The sequence below is a fragment of the Gopherus evgoodei genome, chromosome 2 (assembly GCF_007399415.2).
Source record: "Gopherus evgoodei ecotype Sinaloan lineage chromosome 2, rGopEvg1_v1.p, whole genome shotgun sequence".
Lineage (NCBI taxonomy): Eukaryota > Metazoa > Chordata > Testudines > Testudinidae > Gopherus > Gopherus evgoodei.
In genome coordinates, this window is record NC_044323.1 from 210433695 (window position 1) to 210453301 (window position 19607).

General features: G+C 41.5%; 1 protein-coding gene across 3 annotated transcripts in view; it reads right to left on the bottom strand.

The window, feature by feature from the left end:
- SMCHD1 (structural maintenance of chromosomes flexible hinge domain containing 1) overlaps positions 1 to 19607 on the bottom strand; it is a 196446-nt gene that overhangs the window by 53334 nt on the left and 123505 nt on the right. For all 3 annotated transcript variants that reach the window (XM_030552849.1, XM_030552848.1, XM_030552850.1), the window contains exons 29-32: positions 17979 to 18146; positions 17183 to 17308; positions 12012 to 12091; positions 8986 to 9143 (exon numbers count right to left, since the gene is read on the bottom strand). In XM_030552849.1, the coding sequence (XP_030408709.1) occupies positions 8986 to 9143; positions 12012 to 12091; positions 17183 to 17308; positions 17979 to 18146 (532 nt within the window). The remainder of the gene's footprint in view (positions 1 to 8985; positions 9144 to 12011; positions 12092 to 17182; positions 17309 to 17978; positions 18147 to 19607) is intronic.

Sequence of the window (19607 nt, forward strand, 5' to 3'; positions counted from 1 at the left end):
AAGTGAACTGGCCTCTGCAAAAAACCTTTGGGAAACCAGAAATTGGAGAGGGGAGTGGGTTGCTCCACCACACCTATTTTTGGCATCAACTATCTGCTCAGTTCCCCCAGAAGGACCTGTAAATAGAATGTTCATAGATGAAACTTGCAGGTGTCACATGGCTAACAATTGCATATTTAATCATTAAAAACAACATTAGAGAAAACATTCAATTGCATATTTAATCATTAAAAACAACATTAGAGAAAACAGAATACTAAAACTTTCCAAAAAATACTAATCTTAAAATAAAAAACTATGTAACAAGACTTAAAGCCAAATGAGTATCAGTAAGTCTTTCTTACTAAGGGTGTCTATCCTTACCGAGGCTTGTTGGGCCTTGTTGCTTATGAATTCATTGGAAAAAACTGAAGTTTACTTATTCGTAACTGGAGTTCTTCAAGATGACTCTACTCTTAAGTGACACAAAGCAATGAGCCAACTGATGCAGACTAAAGGTGAAACCTCCTCTAAGCAGTGCCCCCACCCCTTCCTTCAGTGCTTCGGACATTGAGGGAAAAGCTATAAACGGGGGTGCTGAGAAACCAAGAAAACACTCTGAGAAAAAAAGAGAAGGTGGGTGGGAAGTATGATTATATGGCAGAGTTATCTTGAAGAACTTTGGTTACAGATAAGTAACCTTCATTTCCTTGAGTAGTTCTGCATATTATGGGTAGTTTGGCAGAGAGTGCAGTAAACTCAAGAGATCAGAACAGTCTAACAACATGAAAAACTGAAGCACAGCTCTACCAAATTGAGCATCCACTTTTGAAGCCAAATCAAAAGCATAACGTCCAGTAAACATATGGAGTGACTTTCAAATAGCAGTCCCATACATTTCCCAAATCAGAAAATTTTTAAGACAAGCAAAAGATGCTGTTACTGCTATGGCGCTAGTAGAAGGAGCTTTCACACCACAAGGCACAGAAGCTGCTGCTAACATGAAACATTTAAGGATACATTGTTTTACCCAGCTAGAAAGTTTTAGAAGATACATGATAATCCTAATGACTTTTTAGATTTTATTTTTATTGTTTTATATAAAATGTAAACACAAACACATAAATAAATGCACAAGATGGAAATAGAATCATAGGACTGGAAGGGACCTCGAGAGGTCAACTGGTCCAAGTCTCTGCACTTATGGCAGGACTAAGTATTATCTAGAACATTCCTGAAAGGTGTTTGTCTAACCTGCTCTTAAAAATTTCTAATGATGGAGATTCCACAACCTCCCTAGGCAATTTATAGCATATAAATAACAAAATTCAACGTTCATTATTCACAAAACCTGGAAACAAAACAGAAGCCCCTGAACCCACAGAGGTCACATAGGGCATCAAGTATTAAAGTGACTGATCAGATAAGTGAGAACATAACCTGTGAGTATCAGGGACTAATATATACTAAATAGAAGAAGTATGCAATAATTTCACGTGACCAGACAGCCTCATATTTTTTCCAAATGTTTCTATTAGTCAGCCATTTTTTCCCCACTAAAACTTTGTAGAGAGCTCAATAATCCAGTCTGTGTATGAGGAAAGAATTGCAGATTTCCAGTTTCTCAAAATCAGTTCTATTGGGGCCACTATATCCAGTTAACATTAAGAAATGGATTGCATTAACTAGCAGTTACTGCAATCCATTTCTTAACGTTAACTGGTAATACCAACTCATTCAGCACTCCTAACACACACAAATTTGGAGAAGGAAAGATAGTGACATTAAGTTCTTGAGAAAGTACTAAATGTGGCATTCCAGAACACATGCATTTTTTGACACATATTGAGGTAACAAGCCTTGTAGCAATGCCCCTCTGCTATGTACATCAGCCAAACTGGACAGTCTCTACGGAAAAGGATAAATGGACACAAATCAGATATTAGAAATGGCAATATACAAAAACCCGTAGGAGAACACTTCAACCTCCCTGGCCACACTATAGCAGACCTTAATGTGGCCATCCTGCAGCAAAAAAAAACTTCAGGACCAAACTTCAAAGAGAAACTGCTGAGCTTCAGTTCATCTGCAAATTTGACACCATCAGCTCAGGATTAAACAAAGACTGTGAATGGCTTGCCAACTACAGAAGCAGTTTCTCCTCCCTTGGTTTTCACACCTCAACTGCTAGAACAGGGCCTCATCCTCCCTGATTGAACTAACTTCATTATCTCTATCTTGTTTATACCCTTGTTATACCTGCCCCCGGAAATATCCACTACATGCATCTGATGAAGTGGGTATTCACCCACGAAAGCTCATGCTCCAAAACGTCTGTTAGTCTATAAGGTGCCACAGGATCCTCTGCTGCTTTTATAGATCCAGACTAACACGGCCACCCCTCTGATACTTGACAAATTCAAAGTACTCCATTTAGGAAGGAACAATCAATCAATTGCATACATACAAAATGGGAAATGACTGCCTAGGAAGGAGTACTGCGGAAAGGGATCTGGAGGGTCATAGTGGACCATAAGCTAAATATGAGTCAGTGTAACACTGTTGCAAAAAAAGCAAACATCTCTCTGGGTGTAGTAGCAGGAGTGTTGTAAGCAAGACAAGAGAAGGGATGGAGTATCCAACTTTGATTATCTCCAGCACCCATCTGTCTGTAGTGATGGATTGCCAGACTGGGTAGCAGGAACTTAAATGCTCTCTGAATGGCTGGGAGATGGTAGTTCCAGGGGTTGAAAGTTGTGGGGGTCTCGAGCCCTCAACCAACCTCTCAAACTTGCTGCCTGGCTAACAGTTGATGAGATATGGTAGATAGATGACAACCATCAAATCACCTTTGGGGCTGTTCTTTCCGGGCTTGTGGTTCGTATTGCCTGTGTATCTGTGCATATGGTGTGGACTAGAATCTCTGTGGGTTGTAATACCTTCCTTGTCTTCTCTTTGTACTGGAGTATAGATACACAGGGACTTCAGAGTAGCCTCGAGTCCTGGAGGGTGTGCAGAGACTCATCGGTTTTAGCTGCGAAGAGTTTGGACCCTTTGAAAGGCAGGTCCTTCACTGTTGCTTGCACTTCTTTGGGAAAGCCAGTGACTGTAGATCATGCTGCTATATCTTCAGAGTCTTGGACAGCGTGCAGTGCTGTCCTGGAGATCAGCTGGCCCTCAGAAATGACTGCACTGATTTACTTTTTTCTTCTCAGGGGAGAAATTAAATAAAATCTGATATTTTGCCATAATGTGTGTGGTTGTATTTTGCTAATAACGCTTCATAATTAGCAATTCTAAGGGGAAGCGTCACTGAGGAATAAGCTTTTCGGCCAAAAAAGTTGAGTCTCTTCTAGACTTTGTCATGTGGTGTGTTTTGGGGGTATGATTATCTGTCCCTTTCATTAACAGCATCCACTAACAGGGAGTTTGGTGTGGGATGTGAAAAAAGAAACTGTACCCTTTGCAGGGACATAATATTTCCTGTCGGACCTCTTGGAGGTTGGAACAATTGTTGCAGGGGTCTGCCAGATGTGTTTGACAGGTTCCATGATTGCATCATTCATGAGTTAAGCGATTTTGGATGATGCTGATGTTTGCAGGATGTCAACGAGCTTATGTTGTGAATCCTGCACTTCCTCCAGGGAGATGTTAAGGGAACCTGCAACTCTCCTATAGAAATCCTGGAAATGTCTAAAGTCGTCCCCCACATTGGGAGGAGGGGGCATTGTGCTGTCATCTGGGACAGAGGAAGAAAAATGGATTGTTGGTTTGACTTCCTGGTCAAAGATTTCTTCCTGTTAGCTTGTCATCTCTTCAGGGAGTTCAGATGGTCCTGGTACCGATGGCACAGGTGACTGCTGTGTACCCTCCCTGTTTGGGGTAGGAAGTTTGAGGTGATGTGGGGGATATGCCATCCATGGGGCCCAATACTGCCACCGTGGAGGGAAGGGCATAGGAACCATCCAAGGGTGCCTGTAACACTGATGTTCTTTGGCCCCTGTATAGTACCCTTGATGTGGTGGGGCCGTTTTGACCGTTTCATGGGTGGGAGAAGAGCAGTGAGAGGGGTGTGTCTCTCCCTCGTTCTCATCCTTATCATTGCTCGACAATGGGGGAGCAGATGGCAGTGGAGTGGTGGGGTGGCTCGGTACTGACAGTGCTGTAGTGATCTCAGTGCTAAGAATGGGACAGTCAGTTGTCAAGGATACCATAAGTCTCAGGGAAGCAAGAACTGTTGTGGTGTCAACTGCCTCGGTGCCGTTGATGTGGTAATGGTGGATACTGGCTGCTGTGGAGCTGTTGTAAGGGTGCACTTGTTAACTGTGCTACACTGACAGGAGGTAACAGCATAGGCTGCAGTTGTTTTGATGTGCCCGGTGCTGAGTGTTGGGATGGCTCCGCCAGTGCCGAGACATGGCGTTTCTGTTTCCCCTTGGTGCCTTCATTGGAGCTAGCTCTCTTGACATCTTTAGCTCTTATGGTACCGGAAGGTCCCACTATCTTGGCTGTGGTGCCTGTCGGTATCGACAAGGTCTCTCAGTTTGGGAGACACTGTTTCTCGATCGTTTCTCGAGCTGGTGAGGACAATGTACACTTCTTAACCAACTTTTTAGTAGGGTGATCGCATGAGTCTCAAAGAAGGGCCCCTTTCAGAGACTGCAGTTTGTGAACTGTGTCCTGGGGGTGTCTGTGCTTCTGGCTCAGATGCTGGGTGGAGACGTTTCTCTATAAGCAGCAGTTTAAGCTTCAAGTCCCTGGCTTTTGTGGTCCGGGCTGTCAGTTTGTGACAATGTGGACATTTTTGAGGCATGTGTACTTCGCCTAAGTGACGAATACACTGAGTGTCCATCTGAAAGCAGTATTTAAAGTCTGCAGGTGAGGCAGTGCTTAAAGCCTGGTGAGTTGGGCATGCCCCCGAGGGGAGTATTTCCCCTCCCCGATGGGGAAGGGAGATCTAAACACTACTCTGCCAGTTAAATGAAATGCCATCTTCTACTGAGGGAAAGAAAAACTTTTTTTTTTTAAATGAGAAGAAATGGGGAGAAAAACGGGGAAGACAAATTATCCATTCTACTAAGGGAAAAGGGGTAAATTACTAAGCTCTGAGGTGCTGCTGAATGCTCTGACTCAAGACAAAGGCAGTAGAGAAGGAACTGACGGAGGGGTTGGTCTCACAGTACTACTTAACCACCTGAGACAGTGCGAGACTGCGCACGTGCGACCCAATAAGGCACTGCTCCCACAAATCACCAATTACAAGTGCAAGGGCGATTAAACACCTAAAGTAGAGCACCCACAGGGAGAAGAAGGTCTCCTTCTGATGCTCTTAAGGACCTTCTGTCAAATGAAACCACTTTTCACTTTTAGCTTGCTCCATATATCTAACTCTGCCATTCTGGGGGAGGAGAGAGGAACTTGGTGATCCCTTTTCAGAAAAGATCTTCCACCATCCTCTCTTTTTAAAGAGTTTACAAATTTTGTCCCAGAGAAGAAAAAATGTAGAAAAACTGCTCGCTGCTGGCCCAAAGTTAAATTTTTGAAATCCAGGAAATGAAAATTAAGGGACAGCTGGCTGGAAGCCAAGTATCTGAAGGAGGATTATTTAGGATATGGCCTAGTGGAGAAGTCTGAGCTGCCGATGGTATAGAGACTGAGGTGCAATCTAAGTATCTGACTGGGAGGAAAGTAAGGGTCCAAAAATCTGAACTTAACTCTTGGAATAACTCTGGTAGAAGATGAAAACACTGCTATCTAGAAAGAACTGAAGAAAGGGAGGAGAATGAATCCAATAATTTTGCATGCTCACCCTGCAAATGGAAGCCACAGCAATGAAAAAGGGAAAACACGCCATAAATTCAAAGGCCTGGCTTGACATGAGTAACTGGACATTGCTGAGGCCTCATTTCTTGGGAAATAGGAGTAGGGAGGTAAGTAGATCAGCAGGCTAGAAACTGAATTCCTGAACTCACACCCTACATTTGAGCCTGATCAACTCAAGGGTAGTTTGACTGAATGCCAACAAAGAAACCTCAATGACATCTGACCTGAGTTCTTAGGATCCAAGTAAATAAGGGCTCAGAGGCTACTAGGTGAATAAGGTCTCTGAAGCTACCCCAACATACCCATAACATTCAAAAGCAATCAAAGGTTTTGGGAACATAACAGCCATTTTCCATTAGAACAGCATTAAATATCCCTTCCCTGGATTAGATTAGAGGTGTATATTTGGGGAAGTTAACTTTAAACACCTGTAGCAGGAACTGAAGGGCATGCTGGAGGGAATAGTTGCTTATATAAAGATGCATCTTTTTTTCATTCCCTCCAAGAGAAGCTATATTCAAGATCCCATAATATTTAACTGCAGTGGATGATTGGCTCCTGGAGAGGCAGTCAGCAATGTAGGGGGGAGGGGTCCTCCAACAGATTATCTTTCAGATATCAAGTCTATTCAATTTCCCAAGGCTGTTATTGCCAGGTATTTTGGATTAGAAAACTGGGTGGGGAAACAGGATAAAAAGAAGATGCAGCTTCAATTGGTGCAAGACACACATACTCATTACATCAGAAAAATCAGGACTTGGTGAAGCCATTACTGTGACAGTAAAATTATTTCCACCAGGCCCCGCCTGATTTTCCACCATCCTTGGTTAATCTGAGTAATAAAATGGAAACAGATTCCTAGTTTTTTCTTTCTAACAGTAGGACAATGAATCTGTCAAGGATTTTGAGAGTGAAGTTCCTGGAGACCAACACAGGGAGTTCGGTTGTCTTTTGTGGAGCAAACCAATCAATGGTTAGAGTTCCACACTATGACAAATTTCATTGAGCACCTGCAGGTGTATACTTGGAATATGGGAGTTTTGCTCAGGCAGTGGATTATAATATTCTTTGAATTTGAGGTAAATGACTGAAAAAAGCAATGTGGATTTTTCTACCCAAGTGTCAAGGGAAGGGATTTCAGACAAGAGCTTGGTCTGAGGCTATCTACCAGTTATACATATGCCACTGCAGTCAATTTGTCTAATACCGGCTTTTAGGCAAGAAGGATAAGGTGGATAATGTGGGACGCCAGCACATTGATACTGGACTTCCTCTAAATAGGAGTCAGATCTCCTGCTGTTATCTGGGTGAGCTCTACCAGCTTGTGACATTCATGGTGATGCAAGAAGAGGAGTGTCAGGACAAAACCTGAATCTCCTCCTGTCATAAACGGATAGTTAAGAGTTAATGGAACAGAAGTACTTCATATCTCTTTTGCCTGTAAAGGATTAACAAGTTCAGTGAGCCTGGCTGTCACCTGACCAGAGGACCAATCAGGGGACAGGATACTTCCAAATCTTGAGGGAGGGAAGTTTGTGTGTGTGCTGTTAGATTTTGGTGGTTGTTCACTTGGGGGGCTCAGACGGATCAGATGTGCAACCAGGTTTCTCTCCAATCTCTCCGATACAGGCTCTTATATGTCCAGAATAGTAAGTACTAGGTAGATAAAGCGAGTTAGGCTTATGTTTGTTTTCTTTATTTGCAAATGTGTATTTGGCTGGAAGGAGTTCAAATTTGTATTTTGCTGAAAGGATTTTAATTTGTACTTGTATACTTAGACTGAGAGGGTATTCCCAGTGTCTATAGCTGAAAGACCCTGTGACATATTCCATCTTAAATTTACAAAGATAATTTTTATTGTTTTTTCTTTCTTTAATTAAAAGCTTTTCTTGTTTAAGAACCTGATCATTTCTTTATTCTGGTGAGACCCCAGGGGACTAGGTCTGGATCCACCAGGGAATTGGTGGGGAGAAAGGAGGAAAGGGGGAGAAAAAGGTTAATTTTCTCTCTGTGTTAGGATTACTTTCTCTCTCAGGGAGAGTCTGGGAGGGGGAGAGAGAAGGATGGAGGAAGGTGGATATTCCTCTCTGTTTGAAGATTCAAGGAGTTTGAATCACAGTGATCTTCCAGGGTAACCCAGGGAGGGGAAGCCTGGGAAAGGCAACGGTGAGGGAAAGGGTTTACTTTCCTTGTGTTAAGATCAAGAGGGACTGGGTCTTGGGGGTCCCCGGGCAAGGTTTTGGGGAGACCGGAGTGTACCAGGCACTGGAATTCCTGGTTGGTGCCAGCGCTACAAGTACTAAGCTGGTAATTGAGCTTAGAGGAATTCATGCTGGTACCCCATCTTTTGGACGTTAAGGTTCAGAGTGGGGAATTATACCATGACACCTCCAAACCTAGGGGAGAAATGGTAGCAGAGATGGGATTCCCAGTCTATAGAGCAACATCTTCAGAAAAGAGAAAGAGCCAGTGACTGAGAAAAACACCTCGGAGTGGGCAAAAATGGAACTAGCCCACAAGACCAATTCTGTATACGTTGCAAAGAGGCCCACAAGTTGAAGGACTATTTAATTTAGATTATTTTTTTGGTAGAGGAAAAGAAAGTGGAGTAAGACCGAGAGGGGCATGATGACTAAGCCTTTGTCTATACTGACACTTTGTTGGCAAAACTTTTGTTGTTCAGGGGTGTTAAAAAACCACGTTTGTCGATAAGGGCGCTCTCTTGCCGACAAAGCCACTTCCGCTAAGGGAGTGGGGGTGGGGGGTTGGAACTTTTTTGTTGTCAGGAGAGCTCTCTCCTGCTGACAAACAGCAGCTACACTGTGCGCATTTTAGTGGCATAGCCATAGTCTAAAAATATCTTTTCTCCTCCAGGCTTTTAGCAGGCATCAGGCAAAAATTGGGCAAAAAAGGGCAAAACTGAAACTTCTGTCAATTATTTCACATATTTGCCTCCTGTTTCTCGATAGATGAAGCCAAAATGCTGATTGTAAAGGCTTTTGCCAGTCAGGTATAACGGAATATTAGCTAAAAGTGATGTATGAAAATACTGATCATCATTGAAATAAATCTCACAAATCACTTTTTACAGACGTCAAAAGCCATAATTTATTTGGCTGGCTGGTTTCCAAAATTACACCCCCCCCCCGGAAAACAAAAGCTAGTTTAAATACAGCTACTCACCAGGGAAGGTACTTCCTGCTGCAAAAGAAGCATTTTTGTCATACTTAACATTCAAACACACAGGTTTCTCAGGGTCAGGCAGGACATTGAACTTGATTATAGGGCAATCTAATGTGTTCCTGTTGTATGAGGCTTTAAGTTGTAACGTATGCTCTCCCCTGAAACATAAAGCAATCATATAACAAATTGTTATAATGCAATAATAGCAGTTTTTCAAAAAGCTGTTTAAATGGATTTTCATAAAGGTACTTGTGACTTATTTGGCTTTCCGAGCTTACAATATTCTCCTCCTCACGCTCACTTCTATCATTGAAATAAAAATTATAGTAAAGGCAAAAACCTAGTATTAATGCAAGGTTAGAAATATCACGAGTCAAGAAATGTCTAAAGTTTAAGATGTTCTCAAAACTAACCATGCACTAATAAGAGTTATTTGCATTTACTTTTGCTTTAATATTCCACCATTTTGACCAATTCTCAACCCCCTTTTCAGGATCTGACTTGTAGGACAGTTTAGATCATTAGGACTAGAAGGAGAGAGAGCTATTTAAAAGGTCACCTGAGAGAAATGTGTTCTAAACCATTCCCAGTCCTTGCTAGCCAAGGATCGAAGCTGAACACAGGTCACACACCCTAGCAACATACACTGAGACTATGAAGTTGTCATTAACTTCATAATATAGAAATGTGAGGGGTTTTTTTATTTACAACACTACATTTTTAACTATGGAGAAAGATTCGAACATTTTTCTTCAAACTGAAAAAAGATATTTTTGTTCAAAATATCTTAAGTTAAAAATGCAAAAATATTAACTGATATAAAAACTGTAAGCATCAAAACAGAAAAGTGTGCATTTACGATGTCATCCTCACATATTTTTGCATAACATGGAGCTGTTTTGGCTCTTTGGAAAAATTATTACAAACAGCTTAGTTACTGAGTACGACAATTATTGAATCGACAGATCTCCTCTGGGCCACCTGGCTGGCTTAGAAGTATTAAAAATTGTTATAGTTTATCTTGGGTTGAATGTTTCAAACCATGCTCCCTATGTCACCAAGACTGGACCTATAAAAGGGAACAAGTTGGCCTCAGTCCCTTAGTTTCTGTCTGCTTATATGGAATGCAGGAGTCTTTAAAGAAAAGAAAAACAAATTACAGCAACTAATTTGTGGTAGAAATATACGTGGAAAACTCTAGGCTACTTAACAGGACCTGTAACTATATTTCTCTTTCACTCCAATTCTCCTTAAAATTTCGACTCCAAGGCCTTCTCTAGACTGGGAAAAATGTATTTGTTTAAAAAAATATGTTAGCAAAAACATTTTAATGAATATTTTTAAACATCGCTTGATACACCTCTAAAAACTAATGTTATTGACTTTAACACGTTAGTTGGGTATGGTCAACCCCTAGGTAGTAATACATTTTGAAAGATGTTAAACCCCTATCTACACTAGGTGCTGCATGACGGTTAAAATGTGCATTTTTAGAGATTTTTTCCACATCTAAAAAAAATCCCATAAACAAAAGCAGCAGCTTCTCTTGGCAGACATATGGAGTAAGCTATTACATTCGGTAAAAGAAAAAAAATGGGGTTTATGAAATGACTTTTTCAAAGCTGAACAATTAGTCTAGCCTATGCACCCAAACAATAAGTTACTCCTAAGGGAATTCTGAGCCAAAAAATTAAAAATTCTGCACACTATATTTTAAAATTCTGCAAAATTCTGCATATTTATTTGTCAAAATAACACAATATAATCACACCAGTTTCAATTATTTTTGGTCATTTACTTCAAAATGTGTGTTAGCATGTCTGTAACAATACAGGCAACAAAGAAAAATTCAGGAAATGTTTGACAAATAGATTCATTAGTAGGCATATTAATACAATATTCTGAATAATAATTCATTTAAACTACAATATAGAATCATATTTCCCACACCTCTCAGAACCAGTGAAAAGGCTTAGGGGAGTCAGGGATAATGGAGGAGCTGAAGGAGAGGGAAGTAAACTGCTGGGAAGGAGATTGGGTGTGAACTTGGAGGGCTGGTGGGTCTTGGTGGGAAAAGTATGGAACAGATTTTTTGAGGAGATGGGGAGGGATTGTTAGGGAGCTTCCCCCATGCAGACCCTGGCTGACTTCCTAGCCTCTCCCATTCAGTCAGGCACATCTGCCAATGTCCCCATGTGTTCCTGCACCCCCATGTGTCTTTGCACCCCCTGTCCACGTGTCCCTCCACTCACACTCATACACCCACTCTCCTCCCCATGTCGCTGTCTCCCCACTCAACCACTCCCCGTCTATGTCTCTGTACCCCCTCCCCCATGTCTCTGTGCCCCCACTCAGCCACCCTCGGTCCCTATGTAGCTCTGCACCCCCTCCACCTCTGCCCATGTGGCCCTGCGTTTCCACTCCCATTCAGCCCCTGACCTAGACTGTCCTTCCCACTAGCCCTTATAAGCCCCTGTCTGACTCTCTCCCCCCCCTGCAAGCACCCCACACTGTCTCCCCATAAGCCCTGTCTCCTGACCTGGCCTGGCAGGCTCTTTCTTATCCCTAGCTGGCTGGGAGTTGCTGCTATGTTCTATTGCCACTGCGCCCTACAGTGGGCAAAAGGCAGAACTGCATAAGTTATTTTATACAGGGGACTGCTGTGTTCTATCACTACAGCACCCTTTGGTGGGCAAAAGGTGGAACTGCAGAAGTTATTTTCTGCTGGGAGCTGCTGCTGTTCTTGCACCTCAGTGCTCTCTGGTAGGCAAAAGGCATAACTGCAGCAACATTTCATCAGAAGCTTTTTTTCCTGTGCAAAAAATTAAAAATGTGTGCGGCTCATTAATTATGTACACATGCAGTAGTGTAGAATTCCCCTAGAACTAAATAAGTTAAGTGTTTGCACTTAGTTGCCAGGAAGTCATCTAGAGCTACTTTAGTAAACATGCAACTAACTAACTTAAAGGTATCTAATAAGAGTCTTTTCAGAAGTTAACTTTTGTCTACACATTTCCATTACTTACCTGGGTGCATGAATACTAATTATTCCCAGATTAGCCCTACCATTTTCATCTGTTTTATGTTGTTGGCTTGAAGGAATTATCTGTCAAGAGAGTTGAAGGTTGTCAAGACATTTTTTTCTTTTAATGAGACAGCAGTAGTGTCAAATCTTATATTACACCAAAAACAGATGTTTTCTCTTTTTCTATCATACTTTATTTCAACTCAATACCTTTCCTTGTATTCTGACAATTCAGCTCATTTTTATATTGTGCATCTCCTGACTCTTATGATTTAATGAAGATTTTAACAGCTTCTGGAATATTCTTGACCAGTTCTTAAGTAATTTTGTCTGACTAAGCAGATTTTGGTTTAATTAACCGGTTTATATATTTTACTATGGTTATATGTTTTGTTATATCCTGATGTCAATTTAGTTATTCTGTAGTATATGCTAACTGGGCTATATTTTAAGTTGCTTGCACCCTCTACAAACGGCCTCCCACTTCTCATTTGTATCTATCTAGATTTGTTTAGAGTTTGAGGGTGATTACAATACAAAACGTTACAGACATAACTGGTATATATGGCTATGAAATAAAGATATACTATGTACACATACTACTACAAATGCGCATGCCCAGTGGAATACACAAAGGGACCAGTGCTCAAAAAACCCGACAACTGCATACCACACCAATTCACTATTAACTGAGTGTAAGGACTGAGAACTTATTTGAAATTCTTGTTAGCAGCTTCTCCCTTCATTCAAAACAAATGGGTAATGCCTCTCACCTGTAGAATTTAGAGGTAGGCTAATGTTATTGCTGAGAAGTAGCAAGTAGTGATTCCCAGAAGTAGCATGGGAATGGATAAAGAATTTTAATCCACAAGGATAACAGGCAGAATAGAAGTTATCCCATATAAAGGGAAAAGCTTTGTAAATTAATGGAATTTGGAAACCAACCAAGTAGTACCTTTCTTCCAAAGATGCCTCTTCAGAGGAGAGAAACCTATTTTGTCAGTTTTTCTCATACGAGGTTCAGACACGTTCTTCTCACACGCCACAGAGAATCTTGTAGAAGAAGCCCTGATTCCCTCTGTGAATGGTTTCCCAAATGCCCATCGGAACAACTAGCGCAGCATTAATATCTAGCAACTTTGAAAACCTAAGGCCTTGACTGTTTGGATGGAAACGAAACAGGGTACATTTGCCACATGTACTTTGTAGGTTCAAGGTGTATCTTTAGATTTCTAGGGATGGCCATTTATGCTATGACCTCACAATGGAGTGCTAAGGATTGGAACAAAATGATGAAAGAACGATTTCCCAAGAATTGTGGAAAAAACATCATACTTTGGGCAGAAAGCTTTCTGAAGCTATGACAATATTTTCCCCAATAGCAGCAGTGTATATTTTGTATAGAGAGAACAAATAAAGAATGTCTTTCAGAGGCAATGGCAACTAAAAAGGCTAGCCATAGGCTTGTGTAATCTGCCATTTTGTTTAGTCTTGATACCTCAGACTCAGATAGAGAGTCCAATATGCCGGCATAAAGATCGGCACTAATGCTGGTACCCTATTTTATATGATGTTTAGGTGTAGGACTTCAACCAATCAGCCTGGGAAAACTCTAGAATAGCTGAGATCACAAGAATTTTGTGATTATTATTCCGGTAGTATCTAAAATCCAGTTCTCCTGAAGTGAAACAACAGGAACAGTGTCAATGTTCGTGTTGCGACTGGCTACGATAGCCGCTGAGACGAGGACCTTCGGCGTCACCTGCCTCGGTCCCATCGGTGTCCGCTCCTCAAGGCAGAGCAGTAGCTGGAGTCTCTGTCAGTCGAAACCCAACCAGACAACCTGGTGGGGGTTGATAGCGATCTGCGCGGACTACGCACGGGCTGGTTGTTGAGTGGCGAATGGAATCAGGAACAGTCCCTCGATCGTGACCGGTACCGAGTCAGGGGCAACTGCACAGATCCAAGCGGCGGCTTGCCTCTGACTGCAGGACCAACATTGGCGGTGCTCCTGATACCGGCATGGACATAACGTCCTGGGCCACTTGCAGGGCCTCTGGCATGAAGGGTATCCAGACATCCGGAGAAGCCTGCTCTGAATGGACCAGGCTACTCTGCTTGACCTGAGTTGGAGGCCCAGAGGCCGATGGGGACCAAGGACTGCCTAACATGGGTCTAGCCTCTTCCCCAGTCTTACTCCAGTGCTGTGGTGGAGAAGGCCTCTCCTTAGCCTTCTTGGCATGCCCTGCGAACGGGGAGCGGTGCCAACTGGTAGATGGTGCCGGGGGGTTGCAGTGCACCGACACCGTGGTACCCAGTGCCGACTTGGAGCGGCGCGCCAGAGTCGGGGTCAATGCTGACTCCATCAGGATGACCCGGAGCCTAATGTCTCTCTCTTGGTCCAAGGCTTGAACAACTTGCAAATCTTGCAGCGACTGCTGAGATGGGTTTCACCCAAACAGTGTAAACAGTCTGCGTGCAGATCACTCACTGGCATCGGTCGCCTACAAATGTTGCATGACTTAAAACCCAGGACATGGGGCATGCCCCGGCCCAGGCGCACTAACTAAACTAAACTAAAACTAATCAAACTACTAACTACAGGTACTATACACTGAATGAACAAGAGTTCTGGGGAAGAGCTGCATCAAAGCTGGAGCAGAGCAGTTCCAAAGCACCTTCACTGGTGGCAAGAAGGAACTGAGGGTGGGGAGAGCACGCGCCCCTAATACTGTGCCACGGAGGAGCCACTCCAGGGGCCACTAGGGGCACTCTCCTATGGGTACTGCTAGTGGGAAAAACTTCCAACACGGTGCACATGGCGAGCACACACACCTATTGTGGAATACACATGAGCAATCATTCAAAGAAGGTATTTTATTAATATCATCAATGAATTCCTTGCAAACCACTGGCTGCCTCTCTTTGGAAAGCCATGAAGATTTTTGGGTTTCTTTTGCTAGTGGTAACTGTAGGGTACTTCCACAGGCTATTTACAGGAGGGGTAATATGCTATTTGGACCATTCAGCCAAAACAGATACTGGGACCAATATCCTGATTGTGAGAATAGCCTGTAGATGGCCCCAGGAACCTGCAAATATGTCTGCCTCTTCCCAGGCTAGTTTAGACCCATGTAAAGTATTTGGGGAGAGATCTAGTACCACTCGGAGCTTTATTCCATTTGGAACACAGGCAGCAATTTCCCACTCCCCCCATAACCTCACAATGGTGCAGCTGCATGGGGAATGGAAATCTTATGTGGTTCTGGGCATAGACTGCCTGAAGTGCTCCTTAAGCTTTAATGTAGAGCTAGCCTATTGAGAAGGAGATGGGCAACCCTCTCCCTAACTGTGAATCCCTTTCCCTGGCAGAGTGAAGGTCCATGGACTGAAACCGAGACAAGCACAATTCCCCATTGCACTGCTGCTGAGACAGGGCTTCATAGGAATAACAGGCTTCTTTGCATGCCCAGACATGCTGCAGAACACAGAAGAGGCAGGTTGGGAAAGCAAAGGAAAAAAAAGTTTAAATCATAATTTGTACAGCACTTGCTCATTAACAATATGAATCACTTCCTTATGAAAGGGATGCTTGGCTTTTGTCTTTTTGACACTCAGAGCCTTTGGAGTTTGCAAGACTTAGCCCTGAGCAGGCGGTGAGCAGTTCTCCTCTTTGCGGGAATCCTCATGCTCCTGGTCAAGCTTCCCACGGTGGTGTCACAGTTTTGGGCAAGGGAGTAGAGGCCCCAGCATGCCATTCTGACTCAAAGCCCTAGGCCATGACAAAGCAAGGCCTGGTGGATTGTAGCAGCAGGGTATAGCTGTCCTTTGAGGCACCTGAAAAACTGCCTGTAGTATCTCTTGGACTTGGCTCGATGCTTGCAAAGCTTCTTTGCTGTGATAGCAGAGGGAGCCCACTGTTGTACCAAAGAAACCAGAGGTTACAGCCTCAATATTCTGGTGCTTCCTCAGTGAAGAAGAGAGGAGCTAGAGAGTTAAATGAAATCATCCAGCATGAAAATGAATAAAAATTAAAGTTAAACAACAAAATATTTAGGAGAAACTGAACCACCACATCTTCCCTGGTGAGTCTCTTACACAACTGCAACCCCTCCCCCCAAAGTTCTATAATGCTTATAACTTTTCAATACAAAATTATGCAGGATTAAAAATTTGGAAACCGCATAAACTGAACTAAGTATTAATAAACAGAAGAAATACTGTAGTGATTGCATCATTCATTTTCACATTTATTTCAGTATAAACCACCAATTTTAAATTTATCTAAAGCTGATGCAGAACCTCCAGTAAACTTGTTCTGCCCACAAAGGCAAAACATTTTGTGGCCTTGATAGAAGGGGGTAGTTTAACTCTGGAGCCTTCAGCACCAAATTCCACAGATGAGGAATTACCCATTTGTGACGAATGAGGAGAGCAACTGTGCAGCAGAAAAAGAACATCCCATCTGCAATTGTGAAGACTATTTTACAAATATATTTCCATAATATCCTAGTGGCAACAACAGCAATTGCTTACACACAGCTAAGCTGTCTCCTCCTCATTTCCACTTGATCTTCACTGCAAAGAGCCTTGATCTCAGCATTAGAAGAGGAAAACAAGATGGGAACCCAGAATTATGTAGCCTGCCAGCTTTTTGCAGACCATCAGACAGTTCTCGATGGGCTACAGTTTGGGAAATACTGAACAAGGTGATTATGTACCGAACTACTGACTCTGTTCTTTATTGTCATTTAGTAAGTTACTTAAGTACAAAACAGGAGACTAACTAAAAGTAACAATAAGAAGAAACGTAGGGAATATGGAGAAGGTACAGAGAAAGGCCCAGGGAGATAAACTTAAAAAAAAAGTTACAAATGAATAGCATAAATTATTAGTTTTATTACTATATTTAATTTTAGTTAACAAGAAAAAAGAATTGTGGAATCTGTGATGGAATTATTTTTTATTTATTGTATGTTACTACTGTAAAAGATTATTCTGCTCTTTTTAGCTGGCATATTCACATCTGTACTTTAAAATTCCGCAATATAGTTTTAAAAAGGAGAAACCAGATAGAGATGTAGGGCGATGATGCAGCTATGTCTTGGTAGATTATATTTATGAGCTTTGATATATAAAAGCTGCCAGGACATCTTCTAAGCTCTCATTTACCTTCAAGTTGCTAGCCTTTACAAGACTGATTTTGACATTTGGTTCAGGAGATGGATTCTCCCACTGATCGTAGAGCTGAACTATCAGAGGCTTCTGCAGTTCTCTGCCATTAATTACTGCAATAGGCTGAAAAAGATACAAATATATGTATGTTTTACTTTATTGTAAAGAGAATGTGTCAGACAATCATTACATGGGTGTGAGCAAGAACTACCCTCCTCCTCCCAACAAATCATGACCAAGGAACATGAGGCCATGACTTCCATCAGCTGCCTCCTAAACTAGGCTGCCTATGGCACAGCATGAAAGCCCCAGTGGAGGCAATGCATGGGGGAGCAGGTATGTTGGGTCACATGCACCTGAGATTGCTTGGTCACATGGTACAGCCGAGGCCTCTCCCTGCAGGGCAGCTGAGCTAACTGCTACACACAAAAATGACCAGATGGTCACAGTCTAGTTTAAAACACACAGGTATCCTGTAATGGGGTGTGGCAGGGCCACAAGATTTCCAGCAACGGGCCTCAGAGGATCTAGTATACCCTGTCACGTATTGATATAAAATAGGGGCACTGATGGAAGCTTGAATTGCTTCTGTCTATACTATACTGTCTTGTAGTGATAGTGAACTTTGATCTCCAGGGCTGTTACGTTGTAGAAACTTTCAGGAATACTGAATATACTATACTGAAAGAAAAACTCAACAGATTTAATCTTTGCTCCTTATACTTCAAAAACTCTGGAAATATAAAAACCTGGTATTAAACCCTTTGATCTGAACCAAAAGACGCTGACTCACCTCCTCTAAATCTGGCCAATCCATAAGGTGTAGTTTAACTGGAGGTCCTGAAGTCAAATTTACTCTGAGAAAATCAGAAAATTCACGCCAAGCAAAACACAATTCTTTGCTTCCAGGAGGACCTGGATAAAACCTAATACCTTTGACTGCCATGGTTTGTGTACTTTCCTATCAAGAAACAGAAGTGTAACATGTTTTTAGTAAAAGCAAAGCGAAATGTAATTTATTCTTTTGTCAAATTTAAAAATGTGACTTACTATTTATGTATATTGGATGCCAGTCTTTTTGTTGTACATTGTATAATAAATGAAAAGATTATATTGCAATGTTTGATCTGTTAAAATGTCAAGGTATTTTGGGATATGCACATAAAGTAACTGATCTTAAGATAATTCTAACTATTCTTAAGACAGCTATCTTCCTAGTAAATGGGGTTTTATCTAATTATTTTTATGCTATGATTCCTAAGGACAGGTCATACAGGAAAAGAACCATGCAAAACTGTCAAAAATGCATAAGCCCAGACACAATATATATTTGCTTGTCTTAGCATAATGACTCAACATGAAAAAACAAATGATAGTTTAATGCCAGTCAAAATAAATAATTCATTCAAATGAAGGAGCAGAATATTGAAAGGCTGTGTTAAAATCAAATACTAGCATACATTAAACTAAACTGCCCAAGTCAGAAAGCAAGACTAGCCACTTGTCTTTATCGCCCGAACCCATAAAAATGAAAAGCAGGTTGAGGATCTCAATTTATTCAAACATAACTACAGCAGAGCTATTGCATGCAATAATAAATGCTAAAAGCTCCTAAACCCAATTATTTAGGACCAACAAGTGGAACCACACCAAAAAAAGGGAATTCTGTAACACAACTGTATGGGACAGCGTAAAAAATCTCCTTCCCTTTATATTTGTTGTTGTTTGCCACTGAAAATTAAAGTAAGTTCTATTTGACAGAAATTCTGTGTAGCAGGATTTTGTATCTTTATGCGAGAAATTAAGAAAAAATACAATTCAAATCAATTGGAAAATAGCAAAATATTTTAAAGGAAAACAAGGAACATGAAAAATGATATTAAGAGTTGAAAAAGTCACAAAATGTGGTTAGTCCACCAATCAATGATTGAACACTGAAAGAAACTGCATTTACAATATATCTGCTAAAATTGTTTTAGACAACACGTCAGCTTGGAGAGAGAAAGATAGATTATTAACCAGGCAATGACAGATATATTTTACATCAACTTCAGGCAAAATGAAATGATAAAACAATTATCAGTTTATTGCTAAGAAACAAAATGGAACTTTTGTTTCAGATGTTAGTTTTCTGAGAAATTGGCTTAGAGAGACTCTTATATGCGTCACTGTACGTTTTAATATAATTATATATATGCATAATCACACAAGAGTCCATAATTATTTTATCAGAAACTAGAGTCCACATTTTGAAAAGCTAAAGCAAACATCTGCTTCTGTAACCTAAACCTAACAAAAATCACTCTTTGCTTTCTACACATCAATTTATACTTTTTTGAGGAAACTTGCTGGCTCTAGCAAATCCTTCTGCCATCTGGGTATTTCCAAGAAGATGGACTTTTAGAAGAATTTGGGGTAACGT